Source organism: Symphalangus syndactylus, chromosome 5 (assembly GCF_028878055.3).
Source record: "Symphalangus syndactylus isolate Jambi chromosome 5, NHGRI_mSymSyn1-v2.1_pri, whole genome shotgun sequence".
Taxonomy (NCBI): Eukaryota; Metazoa; Chordata; class Mammalia; order Primates; family Hylobatidae; genus Symphalangus; species Symphalangus syndactylus.
The window spans coordinates 33,432,491-33,453,304 of NC_072427.2; the positions used below are offsets into that span (position 1 = coordinate 33,432,491).

The window sequence follows — 20,814 nt, forward strand, 5'->3', positions numbered from 1 at the left end:
TTTTTTTGAGACAGAGTCTCACTCTGTTGCCCAGGCTGTAGTGCAATGGCACAATCTCAGCTCACCACAACCTCCGCCTCCCGGGTTCAAGCCATTTTCGTGCCTCAGCTTCCACGTCCTGCATAGCTGGAACAACAGGTGTCCACCACCATGCCTGGCTAACTTTTGTGTTTTTAGTAAAGATGGAGTTTCACCACGTAGGCCAGGCTGGTCTCAAACTCCTGGCCTCATGTGAGCCGCCTTCCCTGGCCTCACAATGTGCTGGGATTACAGGTATGAGCTATGGTGCACAGCCCAGTTTTTTACCTCATTTTCTTTTTCTAATAAAAACCCTTAAGACTATAAATTTCCCTGTACCTGTTCAGCCACATCTCATATTTGTATTCTCATTATTTAATTTTAATTATTTTAATGTAAGAATAAACCAAGAGATAAAGCAAACATTGTACCCACAAAACAAGAACAAAGTTATTAACAGGAATAAGATGGATACTGTTGAATAAACAATTCAATACGACTATAAAGCAGAATGGATGCAGGAAGAAAAGCAAGATAAACTGAGGAATTTTCATAGAAAAAAGTCAAAAACAAAGATGAGTACAGTCACTGGCACTTGCCCAGGTGTTGAGGGTGGGGAGATGAATACAGAAGAAATATTTTTTAGAAAGTTAGAAGACATGCTGCATGCAATGACTCATGCCTGTAACCCCAGCACTTTGCGAGGTGGAGAGGGGCAGATCACCTGAGGTCAGGAGTTTGAGACCAGCCTGGCCAACATGGTGAAAGCCCCTCTCTACTAAAAATACAAAAATTAGCCAGGCATGGTGGTGGGTGCCTGTAACCCCAGCTACTCAGGAGGCTAAGGCAGGAGGATCCCTTGAACTCACAAGGCGGAGGTTGCAGTGAGCCGAGATGGCACCACTTGCACTCGCTCCAGCCTGGCTGACAGAGGCAAGACTCCGTCTTAATAAAAAAAAAAGTTAGAAGACATGGAAAGAGATCCACAAGTTTCAACATGGATCCAGGAATTCCAGAAAGCATCAAGAGAACGGAGAAAAGGTATGCTGAACAAATAACAGCTAAGAATTTCCAAAACCAAAAATATGAATTGTCAGACTTAAAGGGCCCAACTGTTTATGTTTTCAAAACTCACATCCAGAAATATTACAGTAAGTTTCAGTATATTGAGTTTCTATTATAGGACTTAAAGTTTGTCACATATGAAACAATTTATATTATAGGATATATTGTAGAGGAAAAACAGTGTATTCAGAAAAAAAAATACTGGTATGCAAAAAGGGAATTAGCTAGAAAACGGGGGGAGGGTATTAAATACATACATAGTAAAAACAGTTACAATCAAATAAAAAATTCAAATATCAACTGAGCACAGTGGCTCATGTCTGTAATTCCAGCATTTTGGGAGTTCAAGGTGAAAGGATTGCTTGGGTCCAGGAGTTTGAGACCAGCCTGGGCAACATGGTGAAACCCTATCTCTACAAAAAAAGTACAGAAACTAAGCTAGGTATGCTGGTGCGTGCCTGTGGTCCCAGCTACTGGGGGTGCTGAAATGGAAGGATTGCTTGAGCCCAGGAGGTCAAGGCTGTAGTGAGCCATGATCTCACCGCTGCACTCCAGCCTGGGTGACAGAGTGAGACCCTGTCTTAAAAAGAAAAGAAAAAAGAAAAATTCAAACATCAGCTTACCAAGCTGATAGAGAAAAGGAAAGGACAAAGAAAAAAATTTATGCTACAGTTTTTGTCTTGTACAGAGGATGGATTAAAACTTCAAGTAAATATTGTTATAAACTTTTATATAGTTTAAAGTAGGCATGTACAAATTGTAAAAGTGACTAGAAAAACTGAAATAGAATACATATATAAATTTGAAATTATTCGAGAAAAAGGAAAATCTGATGAGGCCAACAGAATAAGCGAACAGAAAACATAATAAATATAAAGCACAACTTAAAATGACAGTAATTTAATCTAAACATTAATTATAAAACATGAACATGTTAATCTCAAGTATTAAAAGATAATAGTGTTTTCATTCAGATTTTTTTAAACAGCAGCTATATGGTATTTACAAAAGATACTCCGAAAACCCAGAAAGGCTGAATGTTTAAAAAATGGAAAAGATACATCAGTCAAATGCTTTAAAAGAAAAAAAAAAGTGTGGCAGTGCTAATAGCAGACAACATAAAATATAATGTGAAAATCATTAAATGAGACAAAAAGATATTGCATATTAATTTTAAAGACACTATTTAAAGACTGAATTATAAATCTTTTAGGTACCCAATAGCTTATCTACAGAAACTACAAGGAGAAACTGAAACGTTCACATACTCAGAAGTTTCCCAGAAACCTCCTTTTAATTTAAATTCACACTTACCACCTATTTTTTTAGAGCAGTTTAAGGTTCTCAGGAAAACTGAGCAGAAGCTACAGTTCCCATATTAAGTACAAAATTTAGTACAACATTAAATCCAATAGTACATAAACATTAAGTACAATATTTAATGGAAAAATATTTTCAGCAGTGTTATAGGACAAAATTCAGAATGTCTTGGAGAAATACATTAATATGAGAGAACTCTGAGTAAATCAGTGTTAATTCATTAGAGTTTCACAAGTAAATGATAAAAACTCTTTCTCCTAGTAGAGGTGTCATCAAATAAAAAAACCTGAAAGTAAATGTTACCAAAATTAAGAAACACCACTGATGTCAAAAAATATGGTCAGGGCTGGGCACAGCGGCTCACAACTGTAATCCCAGCACTTTGGTAGGCTGAGGCAGGCAGATCACCTGAGGTTGGGAGTTCGAGACCAGCCTAACCAACACTGAGAAACCCCGTTTCTAATGAAAATACAAAAATTAGCCAGGCGTGGTGGAGGGCGCCTATAATCCCAGTTACTTGGGAGGCTGAGACAGCAGAATCGCTTGAACCCAGGAGGTGGAGGTTGTAGTGAGCCGAGGTCACGCCACTGCACTCCAGCCTGGGCAACAAGAGCAAAACTCCGTCTCAAAAAAAACAAAACAAAACAAACAAAACAAAAAAAACATGGTCAGAATGCATAAAAAGAAAAATCAAACTAGTTGAACATGTTATCCTTCATGAACCATGGGAAAGCTTTATACAGTATGTGTTTGTTTTGAGATGGAGTCTCACTCTGTTGCCAGCTGGAATGCAGTGGCGTGATTTCGGCTCACTGCAACCTCTGCCTCCCGGGTTCAAGCAATTCTCCTGCCTCAACCTCCCAAGCAGCTGGGACTACAGGTACACACCACCACGCACAACTAATTTTTGTATTTTTAATAGACACAGGGTTTCACCATATTGGCCAGGATGGCCTCGATCTCTTGAACTTGTGATCTGCCTGCCTCGGCCTCCCAAACTGCTGGGATTACAGAGATGAGCCACCACGCCCGGCCTACAGCATGTGTTTAAGACACAAGTTTTGAAGTCCAACAAACCTGTGTTTTAGTGTTAACGCTTTGTGTACAAAACTTAGATAAAAAATTTAAGCTTCAAACCTTAGTTTCCACATTAAATGGGGTAATAGTTTCTAGCCTCATAAAGCTATCAGGAGGATAAAATAAAATGCTTGATAGAGGGCTCAAAAATTGATAGTTATTATCGTTACTATTAAACTGTAATTTAACAGTAACAATAGATATTATTTACAATGTAATTTAATAGATGCAAGGTGTATGAAATGGGGTGATATTCTCGGTATTATTTATGTTTTATAAAGTACTCTCTGAATTTTAAAATCAAATGGGAAATACTTTCCATTTATTTCTATAATACATGGGTTCTCAGTTCCCAACAACTAGTTTTAATTTTTTATTAAATTTAGAATTGATAACGAAGTAAATATAAGTTGTCAACCTACCATCATTAACAAGTGTCCCAAATTTCCATTCAAACAAATTTCCAATCTAAAGAGCAGAACAAGATTAAGAATGACATTAATTGTCATTCTCCAGTCCCACTAATTTCTTCTCTTTTAAAACTATAAAGATTTTCAGAAAGAAAATATTTTTTAAAACCCAATGGAATAGAATCCCGCCCTGAAACCAGAGAACCAGTCCAAGCACCTGGTCTGGTGGCCAGAAAAACCTAAGCAACTTCTCAATTTTGTTTCTACTGAATAAATGTTACTAATAATAGGTTAAAGGTTTATGAGCAAGAATTTTTTTTTTTTTTTTTTCGAGATGGAGTCTTGCTCCTCTGTCGCCTAGGCTAATTTTTTTGTACTTTTAGTAGAGACGGGGTTTCATCGTGGTCTCAATCTCCTGACCTCGTGATCCGCCCGCCTCGGCCTCCCAAAGTGCTGGAGTGCAGTGGCGCGATCTCGGCTCACCGCAAGCTCCGCCTCCCGGGTTCACGCCATTCTTCTGCCTCAGCCTCTGCGAGTAGCTGGGACTACAGGCGCCCGCCACCACGCCCGGCTAATTTTTTGTATTTTTAGTAGAGACGGGGTTTCATCGTGGTCTCGATCTCCTGACCTCGTGATCCGCCCGCCTCGGCCTCCCAAAGTGCTAGGATTACAAGCGTGAGCCACCACGCCCGGCCTAATTTTTGTCTTTTTAGTAGAGACGGGGCTTCAGCATGTTGGCCAGGGTGGTCTCAATCTCCTGACCCCGTGTTCCGCCTGCCTCAGCCTCCCAAAGTGCTGGGAATTACAGGCATGAGCCACCACGCCCGGGTGAGCAAGAAATCTTTTTAAGTAATTAAAGGAGGATCTTATTCATGTACTCCAAGAATGTTATCAGGTGCTTTTTTTCTCTACCTGCTTTCAGTTCTTGGTACCCAAGAGGATATATGTAGAACATACTGAAGCACCACCCCCAAACACATATACTCCCAAATAAAAAGAAACATTAAGCCTGAATTCCCTAACACTAAATTTATTGCAAAATTTACAAAAGGGGAATACAAGAAATTAAAGCAGTCACTAGTTGCACACTGGTTTGTCCACATACTGGTATATTAATCAATTCCCTTACTTGATTCTTGTAAATTCGGTTCAGTAGGCTTTCTGTGTTACTTCTAAGTACAAAGCTGACAATATAGTTCCTTACCTTTCCATTAGCTTCTCTTTATCCCAATTGAAGTGGCTAAGGAGTATTCTTGTGATAGTTGCTGGATTCTAAAGAAGGAGGGGAAAAAAAGTCATTTTAAGGTAATAGCACTTCATTGACATTTAGTGAACTCCTAGGTTGAAGTTAAATTTCCATAATACTCCACCCAAATTTCCATCCCTAGAGTTATTTCTTTATTCCTCTAAGGAAATATATTTTAATGATAAGATCAAGACTATTTAAACATAGTCTGCCACACTACTATGTCAGGTTTCTTTAGGATTCAAAATAAGCCAAAAAGAAATTAAACAGAAAGTTACTATAGTAAATCAGGCGCTGTCTTAATTGCAAAAAAAAAAATAATTTCAACAGACTGCCACATCAGCACACTAAATGTAATCAAGAAAATTTCAGCCAGGCAGGGTGCTCACACCTATAATTCCAGCACTTAGAGAGGCCAAGGCAGGCTGACTGCTTGAGCTCAGCAGTTCATGACCAGCCTGGGCAACAACGCAAAACTCGTCCCTAATAAAAATACAAAAATTAGCCGGGCGTAGTGGTACACACCTGTAGTCCCAACTACTTGGGAGGCTGAGGCACGAGAATCACCTGAACCCAGGAGATAGCGGTTGCAGTGAGCCAAGATCACACCACCGTACTCCAGCCTGGGCAACAGGGCAAGACTCTGAATCAAAAAAAAAAAAAAAAAAAAAAATTTTTTTATTTTAAAAAAAGAAAATTTCCAACACTCAGGCATGATCGCATGTGCCTATAGTCCTAACCACTCGAGAGGCTGAGGCAGGAGGATCTCAGGCCCCAGAGTTTGAGTCCAGCCTGGGCAACATAGTTAGACTCAGTCTCTTAAAGAAAAAAATCATTTAATACCTTATGCACTGAATAGTTCAAATGAGTTCAAATCACTTTTAAGTTAGAAGGATACTTCAGAGATATTTAACCAAAATGAAAAAATACTGTACCACATAGTAGTTTACAGGGCATACTTTTAGGCTGCTATTTCAAGGAAGTTACCACTATGAAATAAAACCAGTTTACTGCCTTATCATTCAATGCTGTCACAAATATCTCCATTTCCCACAAAACTAGTGAGCTTACTATTTGTGTACAAAATTTTAACTCAAAATGCAATGGGGCCTAAGCAATCAGCAAGGCCTGACTCAAAGATACAAGAGCTAGTTACAATAGCAGAAGTGGAACTCAAACATGGGTCTGCTTATTTTTATCTCATATACAATTTTACTACATCAAATAACCTTCCAAAAAAGATCTCTGTGGACTAAAACCACTTTACTTCACCACAGGCGGACGGAACATAGTTAGCTACAGATTTAATCTTGTATAAAAATAGTATCATGAAAGAAATGTATTTCAGTTATTTTCAACAGTACCATTTGTTACAGAAAAATTTACACACATGCATACTCCCCTCCAAAAGCCAAAGATACAGACACTCACTTACTCGCCTTAGTACATTTTGCTCATCTAGGTACTCCTTACTTCTTTGGACCCACACTCCCCTAAGAATCTGTGTTTAACAGAGCACTGCTGATAGACACCACCTATCTATAAGAGTTAAGATGTGAAAAGAAATATTTTAACTGATCCTAAGTTATATGTTTATTTGTAGAGAATACAGAGACACTGTCATCTCCAGCTCTTAGAAATGTGATTTAAAACATTTTTTAAAAGAACTCTCAGAGATTAAAAACAAGTTTTAACAAGAGGATTTGCCTACAACTGAAATAAAGTCACTAATTTAGATTTAGCTATATGTAAAATAAGCTAAATCTTAAGTCTCTCCATCAATCAAGAGACTTAAGTCTCCTGTTATTAACTAAAATTGCATGACTATAACTTTGTGGCATCCAGTACACTATATTTTCTACCACTGGATAGGGTGCTTGGGGTAAAATATTTCAGGAATTGTTAAGAGCCTCAACTTGCAAAAAGGGAAAAAACAGAGGGGAGGGAGTATAATTTGATGTTGCTAGTGCCAAATATTGGTTCTAGCCACAAGTTCCCAAATCTGTTACTGGTTTATCAAAAGTAACTATGGTAAGTTTTGTTAAAACAGATTCCTAGTTTCCACCACCATATTTTTATTTAATATGGTTAGGGCAAGTGCTCCCTAAATGTGCTCACTGCCATGTGAGGCACGACGGGTAGGAGATTCAAACTATAATTCCATGCTTCTGGCTAGGGGAATAAAGAAGGCCCCTGGGAGCTGAAGAATATAGGTGAAATCGCTGATGATAAGTGACAGAAAAGTAGGTCCCCAAGTCTGTGGGCCCAGCTGTAAGCTATCTATATATATGCAGACCAGATCCAAAGAAGTGTAAGGGAGGCTTTCACAATAAAATTAGGATATAAATCACTGCTCAAGTGCTAGATCAACCAAAGTGGGAATGGGAGGGGCAAATGCAAACAACATGGCAAAGACTTTGAAAACTGAAGAGATAATGGAACCACTGCCTACATAAGATGAGAAAGAATTTGCAGGTATAAACTAACTAGGTCGATTTGTCTACCAAAACAAATCTTAAACTTTCTCTACTGCATTTCAACAGGACTCAGAATCTCACAATACAATATTCAAAATGTCCGTGATAGAATCTAAACTACCAAACACAGCAAATACAAAAACAAAAAACCCACCAATTCTTAAAGCAGAAGATAATCAACAGATGCTGACTTCTAGATGACCCAGATATTACAATTATCAAAGACTTTTAAAGCAGTTATTTTATATTTTTTATTTTTCGAGATGGAGTTCCACTCTTGCTGACCAGGCTGGAGTGCAATGGCACGATCTCGGCTCCCACAACCTCCGCCTCCCAGGTTCAAGCAATTCTCCTGCCTCAGCCTCCCAAGTAGCTGGGATTACAGGCATGCGCCACCATTCCCGTCTAATTTTTTGTATTTTTAGTGGAGACAGGGTTTCTCCATGTTGGTCAGGCAGGTCTCGAACTCCCGACCTCAAGTGATCTGCCCACCTCGGCCTCCCAAAGTGCTGCGATTACAGGCTCGCAGTTATTACAACCATGATCCATTAGGTAAAAAAAGAACACCTTAAAACAAATGAAATGTGAAATTTTCTTTTTTGTTGTTTTTTTGATGGAGTCTTGTTCTGTCATTCAGGCTGGAGTGCAGCAGTGTGATCTAGGCTCACTGCACCCTCCACCTCCCGGGTTCAAGCAATTCTCCTGCCTCAGCCTCCTGAGTGGCTGGGATTACAGGGGCATGCCACCACGCTCAGCTAATTTTCTTTATTTTTAGTAGAGAGGGTGAAATCCCCTCTACTGGTCTCGAACTCCTGACCTCAAATGATCCACCCACCTTGGCCTCCCAAAGTGCTGGGATTACAGGCATGAGCCACTGCACCTGGCCAAAATTCTTTTTTTTTTTTTTTTTTTTTTTTTTTTTTAGACAAGGTCTTGCTTTGTTGTCCAGGATGGAGTGCAGTGGTGCAATCTCAGATTGCTGCAGCCTCAACCTCTTGGTTCAGGTGATTCTCCCACCTCAGCCTCCTGAGTAGCTGAACTACAGGCATGTGCCACCATGCCCAGCTAATATTTTGTATTTTTATTAGCGACAGGGTTTTCCTATACTGCCCAAGCTGGTCTCGAACTCCTAGACTCAAATGATCCTCCCACCCTGGCCTCCCAAAGTGCTGGGATTACAGAGCCCAGTCTGAAATTCTCAAAAAAGAAAGAGTTTACTATTTTTTTAAAAAATGAAAATTTTAGAACTCACTCACTGGACCGGCTATCAGAAAGAAGATGACAGTAGAGTCAGTGAACCTGAAGATATGGCAACAGAAATTACCCAATCTTAACAGAAGAGAGAAGAAATATTTTTTAAAAAATAAACAATCTCTCGGGGCCCTATAGGATATCAAAAGGTATCAAGCTAGAATTCTGTATTCACTAAAAGTATAGTTCAGAAATGAAGACAAACACATTATCAGACAAAAAAGCAAAAAACAGGCTAGGTGCAGTGGCTCATGCCTCTAATTTCAGTGCTTCGGGAGGCTAAGGCAGGAGGATCACTTCAGCCCGGGAGTTCAAGACCAGTCTGAGCAACATGGTGAGGCTCCGTCTCTACAAAAAATTAGCTGGGTGTGGTGGCGTATTAGTCCCAGTAGCCGAGGAGGCTGAGGCTGCAATGAGCTGTGATCACACCACTGCACTCCAGCCTGAGACAAGACTCTTCGGTGGCGGCTGGGGGCGGGGGCGGTGGAGAGGGAGAGGAAGGGGGAGGGGGATGGGGGAGGGGAGAGGGGCAGGGAGGAAGGGAAGGGGGGGGGAGAGAGAGAGAGAGATTGAGATTGACACCTACTCTAAAAGAAAAGCTGTAAGAAATTCTTTGGGTGGAAGGGAAATGATATGGGGGTAAACTTGGAACTACAGGAAAGAAGGAAAAGCGACGGAAATGGTAAATACCTGGGTAAATATTATACACTATTTTTCTCCACTTAAATTCTTGAAAACATAAAACTGTTGAAATAAAAAACTGTAACATCATACTTAGTAGGAAGAGTTAAATGTTTATAGACATAACACATATGACAACTGTAATAATAAAGAGGCTAGGAAAAAAATCTATGTTTTACTTTGAGGAGGTAAAATATTTACCCTAACTAGAATGTCAAGAGTTAGATTATACTCCCTAGAGCAACCACTAAAATAGTAAGACCAAGAGAAAAGCTTTTAAAAAGCCAATAAATATACCAAGTAGAATATTTTAAAAATTTCAAGTAATCCAAAAGGCAGAAAAAGGAGGAACAAAGAGAAAAGTAATTTTAAAAGGCCTAAATCTAACCATGTAAATAATAACATCAAGTGTAAATGTTCAAAACAAACCATTTAAAAGGCAGGGCAACCGCTCAGATTTTTTTTTAAAAAGGGCAAAACCATATGCTGTCCGTAACAGCCCAGTTTTCAATGTAATGATTGATATATACAGATTAAAAGTAAAAAGATGGGAAAAGATGTATCATGCAAACACTAATCACATGAAGGCTACAGTGGCCCTATTTCTATCAGACAAAGCAAACTCCAGAACAAGGAAAATTAGCAGTAGTAACTTCAAATAAAGAAAAAGCCGATAGAAATCAAATAGATGATTCCACAATTACACTTAAGAGATTTCAACACTCCTCTCTCAGTAATCCACTGAATATGTAGACAGCCTACTTCCAAATTAAACCATCTTTTGCTAAATCCAAGCTTGAAAGAGGAAATCTCAAAGAAAATTAGAAAATATCTTGAACTAGACAAAAATGAAAATACAACATATCAAAGTTGTGGGACATAACAGTGTTTACAGGAAAATTTATCACATTAAATGCTTATCTAAGAAAATCAGAAAGATCTCAAACACTTCAGGAAAAAAAAGAAAAAGAAAAACCCAAAGCAAGCAGAAGAAAGGGAGTAATAAACAGCAGAAGTCAATGAAACTAAAAAGGAAAAAAAAAGAAAGCGAGAAACAAAACCAAAAGCTAGTGCTAAAGATCAATGAAACTAATAAAACTCAACCTAGGACGATAAGCAACTACTACAAACTCTTTGTCCATTAAATTCATCAACTCAATAAAACAGGTCAACTTCTTAAAGACACAAATTACTAAACCTCACTAAAGAAGAAACAGATAACACGAATGCTCCTATATCTATTAAGCAAATTGAATATGTAATTAACTCTCTTCCACAAAGAAAACTCATGGACCAAAAATGGTATCACTGGAAAATTCTACTAATCATTTGAGGAAGAAAAAAAAAAAATCTACACAACTCTTCCAAAAACTAGAAGAGGAGGGACCACTTCCCAATTTCCATAAGATCATACTGATATCAAAATCTGACAGACATTTCAAGAAAATTACTATATGAACAAAGATGCAAAAATCCTCAACAAAGTATTAGGAAATACAATCTAGCAATATATAAAAAGGATAATTACACCACAATCAAGTGGGGTTCATCCCAGGATTGCAGGGATGGTTTTAAACATTCAAAATTCAATTTAATTACCACACTAAAGCCTAATGAAGTCATAGGATAGGATATAAATAAAGCATTTGACAAAATTCAACACCCACTATTATAAAAATCTCTCAGCAAACTAGGAAACAAAAAAGAAGTGCCTTAGAAGAGGCACTTCTAGGCCAAGTGCCTAGTCACTCTTAATCAACTCTGTACTGGAGTCTTACAAATACAATATGGCAAGAAAAAGAAAAGAAACTGGAAAGGAAAAAAGCTGTTTCTAGTCAGATGACTATGTATGTGGCTATGCAGAAAATCCCATTAATCTACAAAAAATTCCTAGAAGAAATTAGTTTAGCGAAGTCCAAGGCCAATATAAAAAGATAAGCTGGGCCAGGCACGGTGGTTCATGCCTGTAATCCTAGCACTTTGAGAGGCCGAGGTATGTGGATCACCTGAGGTCAGGAGTTCAAGACCAGCCTGGCCAACATGATGAAACCCCATTTCTACTAAAAATACAAAAAACTAGCAGGGCATGGTGGTGGACGCCTGTAATCCCAGCTACTCAGGAGACTGAGGCAGGAGAATCACTTGAATCCGGGAGGCGGAGGTTACAGTGAGCCAAGATGGCGCCATTGCACTCCAGCCTGGGCAACAAGAGCAAAACTCCATCTCGAAAAAAAAAAAGAAATAAAGAAAAGATCAGCTATATTTTTACATACTAGCAATGAATAACTGAAGATCAAAAAAATTTTAAGCGCCACTTACGATAGCACCAAAACATGAAATACATAGGTATAAATTTAATATGTGAAGAACGTGTACACGGAAAACTGCAAAATACTGATGAAAGAAATTTTAATAAGACCTAAATAATGGAGAGAGATGCCATCTTCATGGATTGGAAAATAACATAGTTAAAATGTTAATTCTTCCCAAACTGACCTATAGATTCCACTCAATGCCAATCAAACTCCAAATATTTTTTGGATAAACATCAAAGTGATTCTAAATTTTATATGGAATACCAAGGAAACTAGAGTGGCCAAATTTTGAAAAATTTTAAAACAGAACACCTGATTTCAAAACATAACTATGAAGTTACAGTACTGGCAAAAAGATATACAGATCAAAAGAATGCAATGGAGACCAGAAATAGACCCACATAAATACAGCAAAAGCGATCTTTTACAAAAGTGATAAAACAATTCAACGGGGAAAAAGTCTTTTTTTTTTTTGAGTCAGAGTCTCGCTCTGTTGCCCAGGCTGGAGTGCAGTGGCGCAATCTCGGCTCACTGCAAGCTCCGCCTCCTGGGTTCACGTCATTCTGCTGCCTCAGTCTCCCTAGTAGCTGGGACTACAGGCACCCACCACCAAGCCCAGCTTATTTTTTTAGTAGAGATGGGGTTTCACCATGTTAGCCAGGATGGTCTCGATCTCCTGACCTCGTGATCCACCTGCCTCGGCCTCCCAAAGTGCTGGGTAGTACTGGAGTAATTAAGATGTACATATTTTTAAAATGTACTTTAGCTCACATTTAATACAAAATTAATAATGGATCAGACCCAAATGTAAATCAGACTATAAAACTTCAAGGAGAAAATGTTTGTGACCTTAAGTTACACAAATAGTTCGTACATACATCAAAAGCACAATCCATTAGAGAAAACGGATACACTGAAATCCATCAAAAGTAAAATATACTGTTAAGAAAATACAAGATAAACCACAGACTAGGAGAAGATATCTGCAAATTACATTTCTGATGAAGAATTTGTATCTAGAACAATTTTTTAAAAATATAAAAACCTAACAATAAGAAAATAAAAGCCCATTTTAAAAACTGATTTATAATTCCATTTATATGACACAGTGGAAAAGGCAAAATTACAGGGCTCAGGCCAGAAGAGGTGGGAGATGCCTGTAGTTCCAGGTACTCAGGAGGCTGAGGCAGGAGGATCACTTGAGCTAAGGAGTTCAAAGATGTAGTGTGCTAGGATCCCATCTGTCAATAGTCACTGCACTCTAGCCTGGACAACATAGTGAGGCCCCATCTCTCTTTGGGGGGAAAAAAAAAGGTGGGGCTGGAGTGGGGGAGTGGTGTCACACCTGTAATCCCAACACTTTGGGGGGCCAAGGCAGGAAGACTGCTTGAGCCCAAGAGTTTCAGACTAGCCTGGCCAACAAAGCAAGACCTCTACTAAAAATTTTTAAAAACTAGCCAGGCATGATGACACACACGCCTGTAGTCCCAGCTACTCTAGAGACTGAGGTGAGTAGGATCCCTTGAGCCCAGGGGCACAAGGCTGTAGTGACCTATGATCACATCACCGCATTCCAGCCTGGGCAAACGAGTAAGACCCTATCTTAAATGAATGAGTGAAAATAAATAGAAATAAATAAGGATAGGGCACAAATCCAGAGCTGCCAAATATTAAAGGTGGGGGAGGGTTTGACTAAACAATCGGGTAGAAAGAAATCTAAGGGGTGATGGTGAGGGAAAACTATTCTGTAAATGAACTATGGTGGTGGTTTACACAACTCTAGGCATTTATCAAAACTCAGAGAACTGTATGCTCCAGTGTAAATTATATTGTATGAAACTTAAAACAAAGTATTCAACTAAAAACGTACTCTAGCCTGCACTGGAGCACCTGTAGTGAAGTTCTTTTAAAAAGAACAATGTGGGCCAGGTGTGGTGGCTCACACCTGTGATCCCACCACTTTGGGAGACCGAGGCAGGTGATCACTTGAGGTCAGGACTTCAAGGCCAGGCCGACCAACATGATGAAACTTGTCTCTACTAAAAATACAAACATTAGCTAGGAGTGGTGATGCACACCTGTAGTCCCAGCTACTCGGGAGGCTGAGGCATGAGAATCACCTGAACCCAGGAAGCGGAGGTTGCAGTGAGCTGAGATCAGGCCACTGCACCCAGCCTGGGCAACAGAGCAAGACTCAGTCTCAAAAAAAAAAAAAAAAAAAAAGGGCCAGGCACAGTGGCTCACGCCTGTAATCCCAGCACTTTGGGAAGCTAAGATGGGTGGATCACCTAAAGTCAGGAGTTTGAGACCAGCCTGATCAATATGGTGAAACCTCGTCTCTACAAAAAATACAAAAATTAGCCGGGCATGGTGGTGGTATATGCCTGTAGTCCCAGCTACTCAGGAGTCTGAGACAGGAGAATTGCTTGAACCCGGGACGTGGAGGTTGCAGTGAGCTGAGACTGCACCACTACACTCCAGCCTGGGTGACAGAGACTCCATCTCAAAAAAAAAAAAAAAAAAAAAAGAACAATGAGAGTAAAAGGGAATGCTGAAAAGGAGAACACAGATTTGAAATTATTTAGTGCCAGGCACAATGCTAGATACTTTATATATATTATTTCATTTAATCCTCACATCAACATTTTATGCAAGTTAGATATGATTTACATTTTACAGACAAGGTTACAGAGGTTAAGTGTCTTGGTCCAAGATAAAATAGGCTAGTAGGATTTGAATACATGGAGAAATTATTTTTTAATTTATGATTATAGCACCACTCCCTACAAGGACTTGTCAAAGGAGAGAAATTCACTTCGGTGTGTCACCAAAACTGATAGTTTAGTGAAAAGCCAATTCAAGCTCTTGGTTGAAATAAAGAGCTCTTCATTCTTTTTAAAGGATATAAACAAACCAAACAAAAACAGTTTGAGTAAAATCACTATAATCAGAAAACTAGTACTAATACTAGCAGCAGTACATTTAACTTTTAGGACAATAAAACAACCTAAAACCTTACATCTTGTCTAGTTATAACTCTAAATCAGTACCACCTACCCCCGCCCATTCTGGCTACATATAAGAATATCCCGAGGAACTTCAAAAATACCATTAATTGGGCTTTGCCCCCAGCAATTCTGATTCAGCTGTCAAGGGTAGAATATGAGTATATGTATTTTCATCCAACATTTTTATCTGAAGGTCCCCAGATGATCCTAACATGCAGCCAGAACTGGGAACTACTGCTGTAAACAATTTCCCACTACAGAGGCTCTGAAAAAGTACATCTGTAGAACTCCCATGAATGTGGCAGTATAGTATTTTAGTAATCTAAAGAAAATAATATTCCAGGCTCAGAGCAGCTGTATTTACTTTAAAGTTTTGCATTTTGAGAAAGTTGATTAGTAAGTCTGATTATGTCAACTGTCCTAGCCGAAGCTTTAACATCAATTGCACCATCATCCCCTATCCTTTGATCAAGTGGTTCTCAATTTTAGTAGCATATAAGAATCAATTTTAGTAGCACATAAGAAGCTCTTAATTGACTTATTTATTTATTTTTATTTAAAGACAGGATCTTGCTATGTTGCCCAGGCTGGTCTCAAATTCCTGGGCTCATGCAATCCTCCAGCTTCAGCCTCCCAAAACACTGGGATTATAGGAATAATACTGTGCACTGTACACAGCCATCTAGGAAGCTTTTAGACAAGCCACACACCCCAAGCCAAATATATCAGAATATGGGGGAAGTGAGGAAGAGGGCTGAGGGGGACACCTGGGCATTACCATTTTCAAAAACTCCCAAGAGATTCCAATAAGCAGTCACAGTGGAGAACCATAATCTGGATACACACATGTGTGCAGACAGGCCCATATTCAAGAGTGTGACAAACTCTCCAGGTAGAATCACAACCAAAGCCAGGCATGGTGGCTCACGCCTGTAATCCCAGCACTTTGGGAGGCCAAGGCAGGTGGATCACTTGAGGTCAGAGTTCGAGACCGGCCTGGCCAACATGGCAAAACCCTGTCTCTACTAAAAATATACAAATATTAGCTGGGCATGGTGGTGTGCACCTGTAGTCCCAGCTACTTGGGAGGCTGAGGCAAGAGAAACACTTGAACCCAGGAGGCAGAGGTTGCAGTGAGCTGAGATCATGCCACTGCACTCCAGCCTCCAGGCGACAGGGCAAGACTGCGTTTCAAAAAATAAAAACATACATACATACATAAAAATAAAGAATCACAACCAAATTGCTGAATGACATTCCTATATTTAGCAGAGTGGGAGGCAACTACTTTTTCAAAAATCTCAAGAGACAACTTTCTTATTTTAGGATAAAGGTAAGCAAAAAAAAACACAAAAAAAACAGAAAAACACTTTTTTTATTCCAGTTTACATACACACAAAACCCACCTTTTTATTATTTCAGAATTTGATCTGAAAGAGAATTAAATAGGTTAGAGGCACCACCTTAAAACTCAGTTTTAAGATTTTCCTACAGAAGCATGGGCTCATGTTTTCATAAAATCTACAAGCTCCTCAAATGAGCTGCTTATGGGTCCAAAATTTAAAGAGTATTTTTTAATACTTTTTAAACAATATTAGAAACTCAAAAGCCACAAAGTATAAAAACATCTGTATTCTAAGGAATATTTGTAAACCCTACAACAAAAATAAGCAAGCATACCCACCCATAAAAGAAAATAATCCAACAAAAATGGACAGTTTATCAATTCGCATGTATACAATTGGCCGAAAAATACATGAAAATATCCAATCTCCTTAATACAATGAATGCTTTAAATCTTCCACAATGACTAAGTTCTTTTTGAGACGGAGTCTTGCTCTGTCGCCCAGGCTGGAGTGCAGTGGCGCAATCTCACCTCACTGCAAGCTCCGCCTCCCAGGTTCACGCCATTCCCCTGCCTCAGCCTCCTGAGTAGCTGGGATTACAGGCACCCACCACCACGCCTGGCTAATATTTTTGCATTTTTTAGTAGAGAAAGGGTTTCACCGTGTTAGCCAGGATGGTCTCGATCTCCTGACCATCCTGTCCCCTCTCTAGCTCCCCTCTCTGCTAAGAGCCATTTTCATCGCTAAAGAAAATTATCCACCTCCACCATCCTTCAAGCGTCTGGCAGGACCTCATTTTTCTTGGACACCAGACAAGAACTTGGGACCCACCAAGTGCAGGTACCCAAAAAATGCTGTCTGGCTGGGTGCGGTGGCTCACACTGTAATCCCAGCACTCTGGGAGGCCGAGGCGGGCAGATTAACCTGAGGTCAGAAGTTCGAGTCCAGCCTGGCCAGCATGGCAAAACGCCATCTCTACTAAAAATACAAAAATTAGTGGGGTGTGGTGGCGGGCACCTGTAATCCCAGCTATTTGAGAGACGGAGGCAGGAGAATCGCTTGAACCCAGGAGGCAGAGGTTGCAGTGAGCCAAGATCGTGCCACTGCACTCCAGCCTGGGCAACGAGGGCGAAACTCCATCTAAAAATAAATAAATAAATAAAGGCTGTCACACTGGCCCTTTGCCCTCACTAGTGGAGGGCAGCTGCCCCATGCAACAAGGCAAGGAGCCTACTGAGCTGATAACTGCTGTCCACAGACAGTGGAGCTAAGACAGCATTGTAACATGCCCTCTAGGGCTTCAGGGGTTGCAGGCACCCCAACCTGGATGCCATCGCAGGGCCCACATGAAACTTGCTCCTGCCAGCACCCAAAGCAGCCAGCCAGATCCCGCACTCACTCGCTCACGTGCTCCCTCCTGCAAGGGGTTGAGAGCTGTGGGCAGAGTAAATGGGGCACCCCCATCACAAGTCCAAAGAAGGGGTCAAGAAAAATCCTGCATCACATACAGTACCATCTACTAAATGTAAGAGTAGCATTTTGTCACCAAAGGATGCTCTTGACTTTGATCAATCAGTATTTGGTGGAGGGAATAGAAACCACTTGATATTCTGAGCAAAGGGGAGGTAAAAAGGAATTAGATGCTTAGTTATGGGAAAGAATGGAGGAATGGGGCTATAGGAGTATGTCTCCAGGAGTGACTACCAGAATACTACAGAACTGAAATGAAGCTACCAATGGGACCACTAAATCCAAGAACACATGGCAGATAACTGTGATCCAAGGATTGGAAAGCTTGAATCAGGACGTTGCCACTGTCACAACTGCCTCTAAATACCCAGCTAGGGGATGTACACAATAAAACAGTCTAGCTGCTGCCTTAACCACAAAAGCCTCTTGATAACTCAAGATGCTGGAGAATAAATAATGCTATGCTGCATTTCTGCTACTGTTGGCAAAATCTCACTTCCTCATGACCCAGACCACAAAAATGAAGAAAACATAAACTCCCTTCAAATCTCCCACATATATATTCTAATTGTCATCAACTACTTTATATCTAGAACCCTAAATGCAAAATAGTCTGAGAAATAGTTTTTGGCCTTCTAGACTACCTAGGACAGAGAAGCCCTTAGTGGGGCTGAGGGAGACAATCCACACAATCTCTAGATGGCTTAAAAGTATGTGCATTTTAAAATAATTTACAACTAAACACTAATCATCAAACTCCCAGTTTTGAATATTTACTTCTAAGCTACCTCGGGAGAAGGAAGGTAAAAGAGAAGGTAAAAATGTTGAGGATAATATTCTTGAGAGAACTCCCCCTTAAAGATGCTTCCCAGATTACTTCAGCAGGCAGCAATGTCATACCTTCATCACTCTTTTTTTTTATTTCATTTTATTTAAGACAGGGTCTGGCTCTGTCACTCAGGCTGGAGTACAGTGGCGAGATCTTGGCTCACTGCAACTTCTGTCTCCCAGGCTCAAGCAATCCTCTCACCTCAGCTTCCCAAGTAGCTGGGACTACAGGAACACGCCACGATGCCAGGCTAATTTTTTAATTTTTTTGTAGAGACAGGGTTTCGCCATGTTGCCCTGGCTGGTCTGAAACTCTTGGGCTGACGCAATCGGCCTGCCTCAGCCTCCCAAAGTGCTGGGATTACAGGCATGAGTGAGTGCCCAGACACTCATTACTCTTGGAGATTATTTAAAGCAAAATTTAACAATGACAAGTTTCAATTAACTGTTGGCAATCCTATAAATACATGACAATTTGAAATTTTGCTAAGATATGCATTTGATTTAAATATGTAATCCTGATGCATCCAAACTTGTTAATAAATGTGCCTAGCCAATGACACATCTGGGCTTTGCTGTTCTTTGCACATTTATTTTATGAGGGAAATTACTTCCATGTCATCCCAAATATATCATAAAGATTTCATCTCTAGAAAACATCAGAAGTTTAATCAGTGTTTAATACAATGTTTCTATAAGTAGAAGGATGTTATCACTATGTATAATCATTTGATTTCTTCCATAAAAATTCAACGGCAAACCAAAGGGGAGAGAGATAACGGAAGGGTATATTTATATGAACAATAGAAACAATAGGTAAGGTATCGTTCAATGTTATATCAAAAACAAAAAACTCAAGACTTAAAATAGCAGTCTATGACTTTGCATCAAGAGACAAGTCACTTCTAATATACAACACCCTAGTTTTTAAACTTTTATCATTACCTGAAACCCCATTCAGGCAAGATTTTCTTGGGTTGCAGTCTCTTAACTGGCTATTCCTTATAGGGGCAAAAAAGCCCTATTGATAAAAAGGGTACAAACTAAAGGTAGGGCCAAGAAACAGGTAACTTAAATTCCAAACTACCCTGGCACAGTGGGGCTAATGTAAACCATAAATACAGACCACCTCATGCTACTTTATTATTTTTGTGGTGATTCAGAATTGTGAGATGATTAAAGTTATTTTGTAACCTTTCAGTTATTTGTTCACATTCTCACTTCTGGGTTCCAACTGTTAAGCCCTAAGTATCAGCATTCCACATATCTACTATGGCACACACTAAAAATGTTCCACCAAACACACAAGCAAAACATTTGCGTGACTTCAATGTAACTCCACTTCTTTAACACAACCACTATGTCATCAACAAACCATCTAGAGACAGCATACAAAAGTTTGATTTTTAACAGCATTTGAACCAGTACTTTCTCAAACCGTGCAACTCAAAACACTTACTGATAAGTGGTGGGATTCTGATTAGCAATTCACTGCTTCTTACTCTTCCATGCTATATATTTGTGTATACAGCAAATAAAATTTTGTTCAGTAACAAACATAAGATTATTTGAAAACCATACTTCTAATTTTATTTTAAAAGAGTGGGCATTTAAATAAATTTGTCTCTTAAAAACTGTTTTCTAAGAAAAATTCTATTTTTGAAAAATGCCATTGTAGGCTTCTTTAAAGTTAATAAAAGTCATAAATCCAAATGATCTTGAATTAGACAAAAATATACCCCTGTATCCTTTAAGTTTTAAAACCAAGCAATTAACAGGCCATGTAAATCTCCGCTACATTCTCTGTCAGTTATTCTCAAAATACACAGCTCAATAATTACGAATCATGACAAAGGAATATATAGTGTGTACCTCCTCCCATGAAGGCTGATAGTGAATATTTGGTCTAAGAACACGTCTACATAAACCTCCTGATGATATTTTAAAGAATGAAGGTATCATTAAATGTAGACCTTAAGGATTACATTAAATCACTTTTAAATTATTTTATTTAATATACATACATAGTTTTAGAAGTTAATGGTACTGCAAGATTTAACAGTCTTCTTTGCCATACTTCAGTCACTACTGATTTCTAATCCTCTGAGGTAACCATTTTAAACTCTTCAGTGTCTTCTAGTATTTACTTTTATGCTAAATAATATGCTTATGCTCAAGGAGTTATTATTTTTCTATTTTAGATATTATCTGTCACCTTCCTGATGTGAAAGATGAGGATTTAGCATGCTACATGCACCACTCAATCTTTCTTCCATAACTTATCATCATTTTAAGTTATATC

At 39.3% G+C, this 20,814-nt stretch overlaps 1 protein-coding gene across 1 annotated transcript in view; it reads right to left on the reverse strand.

Annotated features, from left to right (window-relative positions):
- The window catches only part of ARIH1 (ariadne RBR E3 ubiquitin protein ligase 1), a 114,744-nt gene that overhangs the window by 66,278 nt on the left and 27,652 nt on the right, over positions 1-20,814 (reverse strand). Inside the window, exon 2 of the mRNA XM_055277902.2 lies at positions 5,095-5,162. Within this exon, the coding sequence (XP_055133877.1) occupies positions 5,095-5,162 (68 nt within the window). The remainder of the gene's footprint in view (positions 1-5,094; positions 5,163-20,814) is intronic.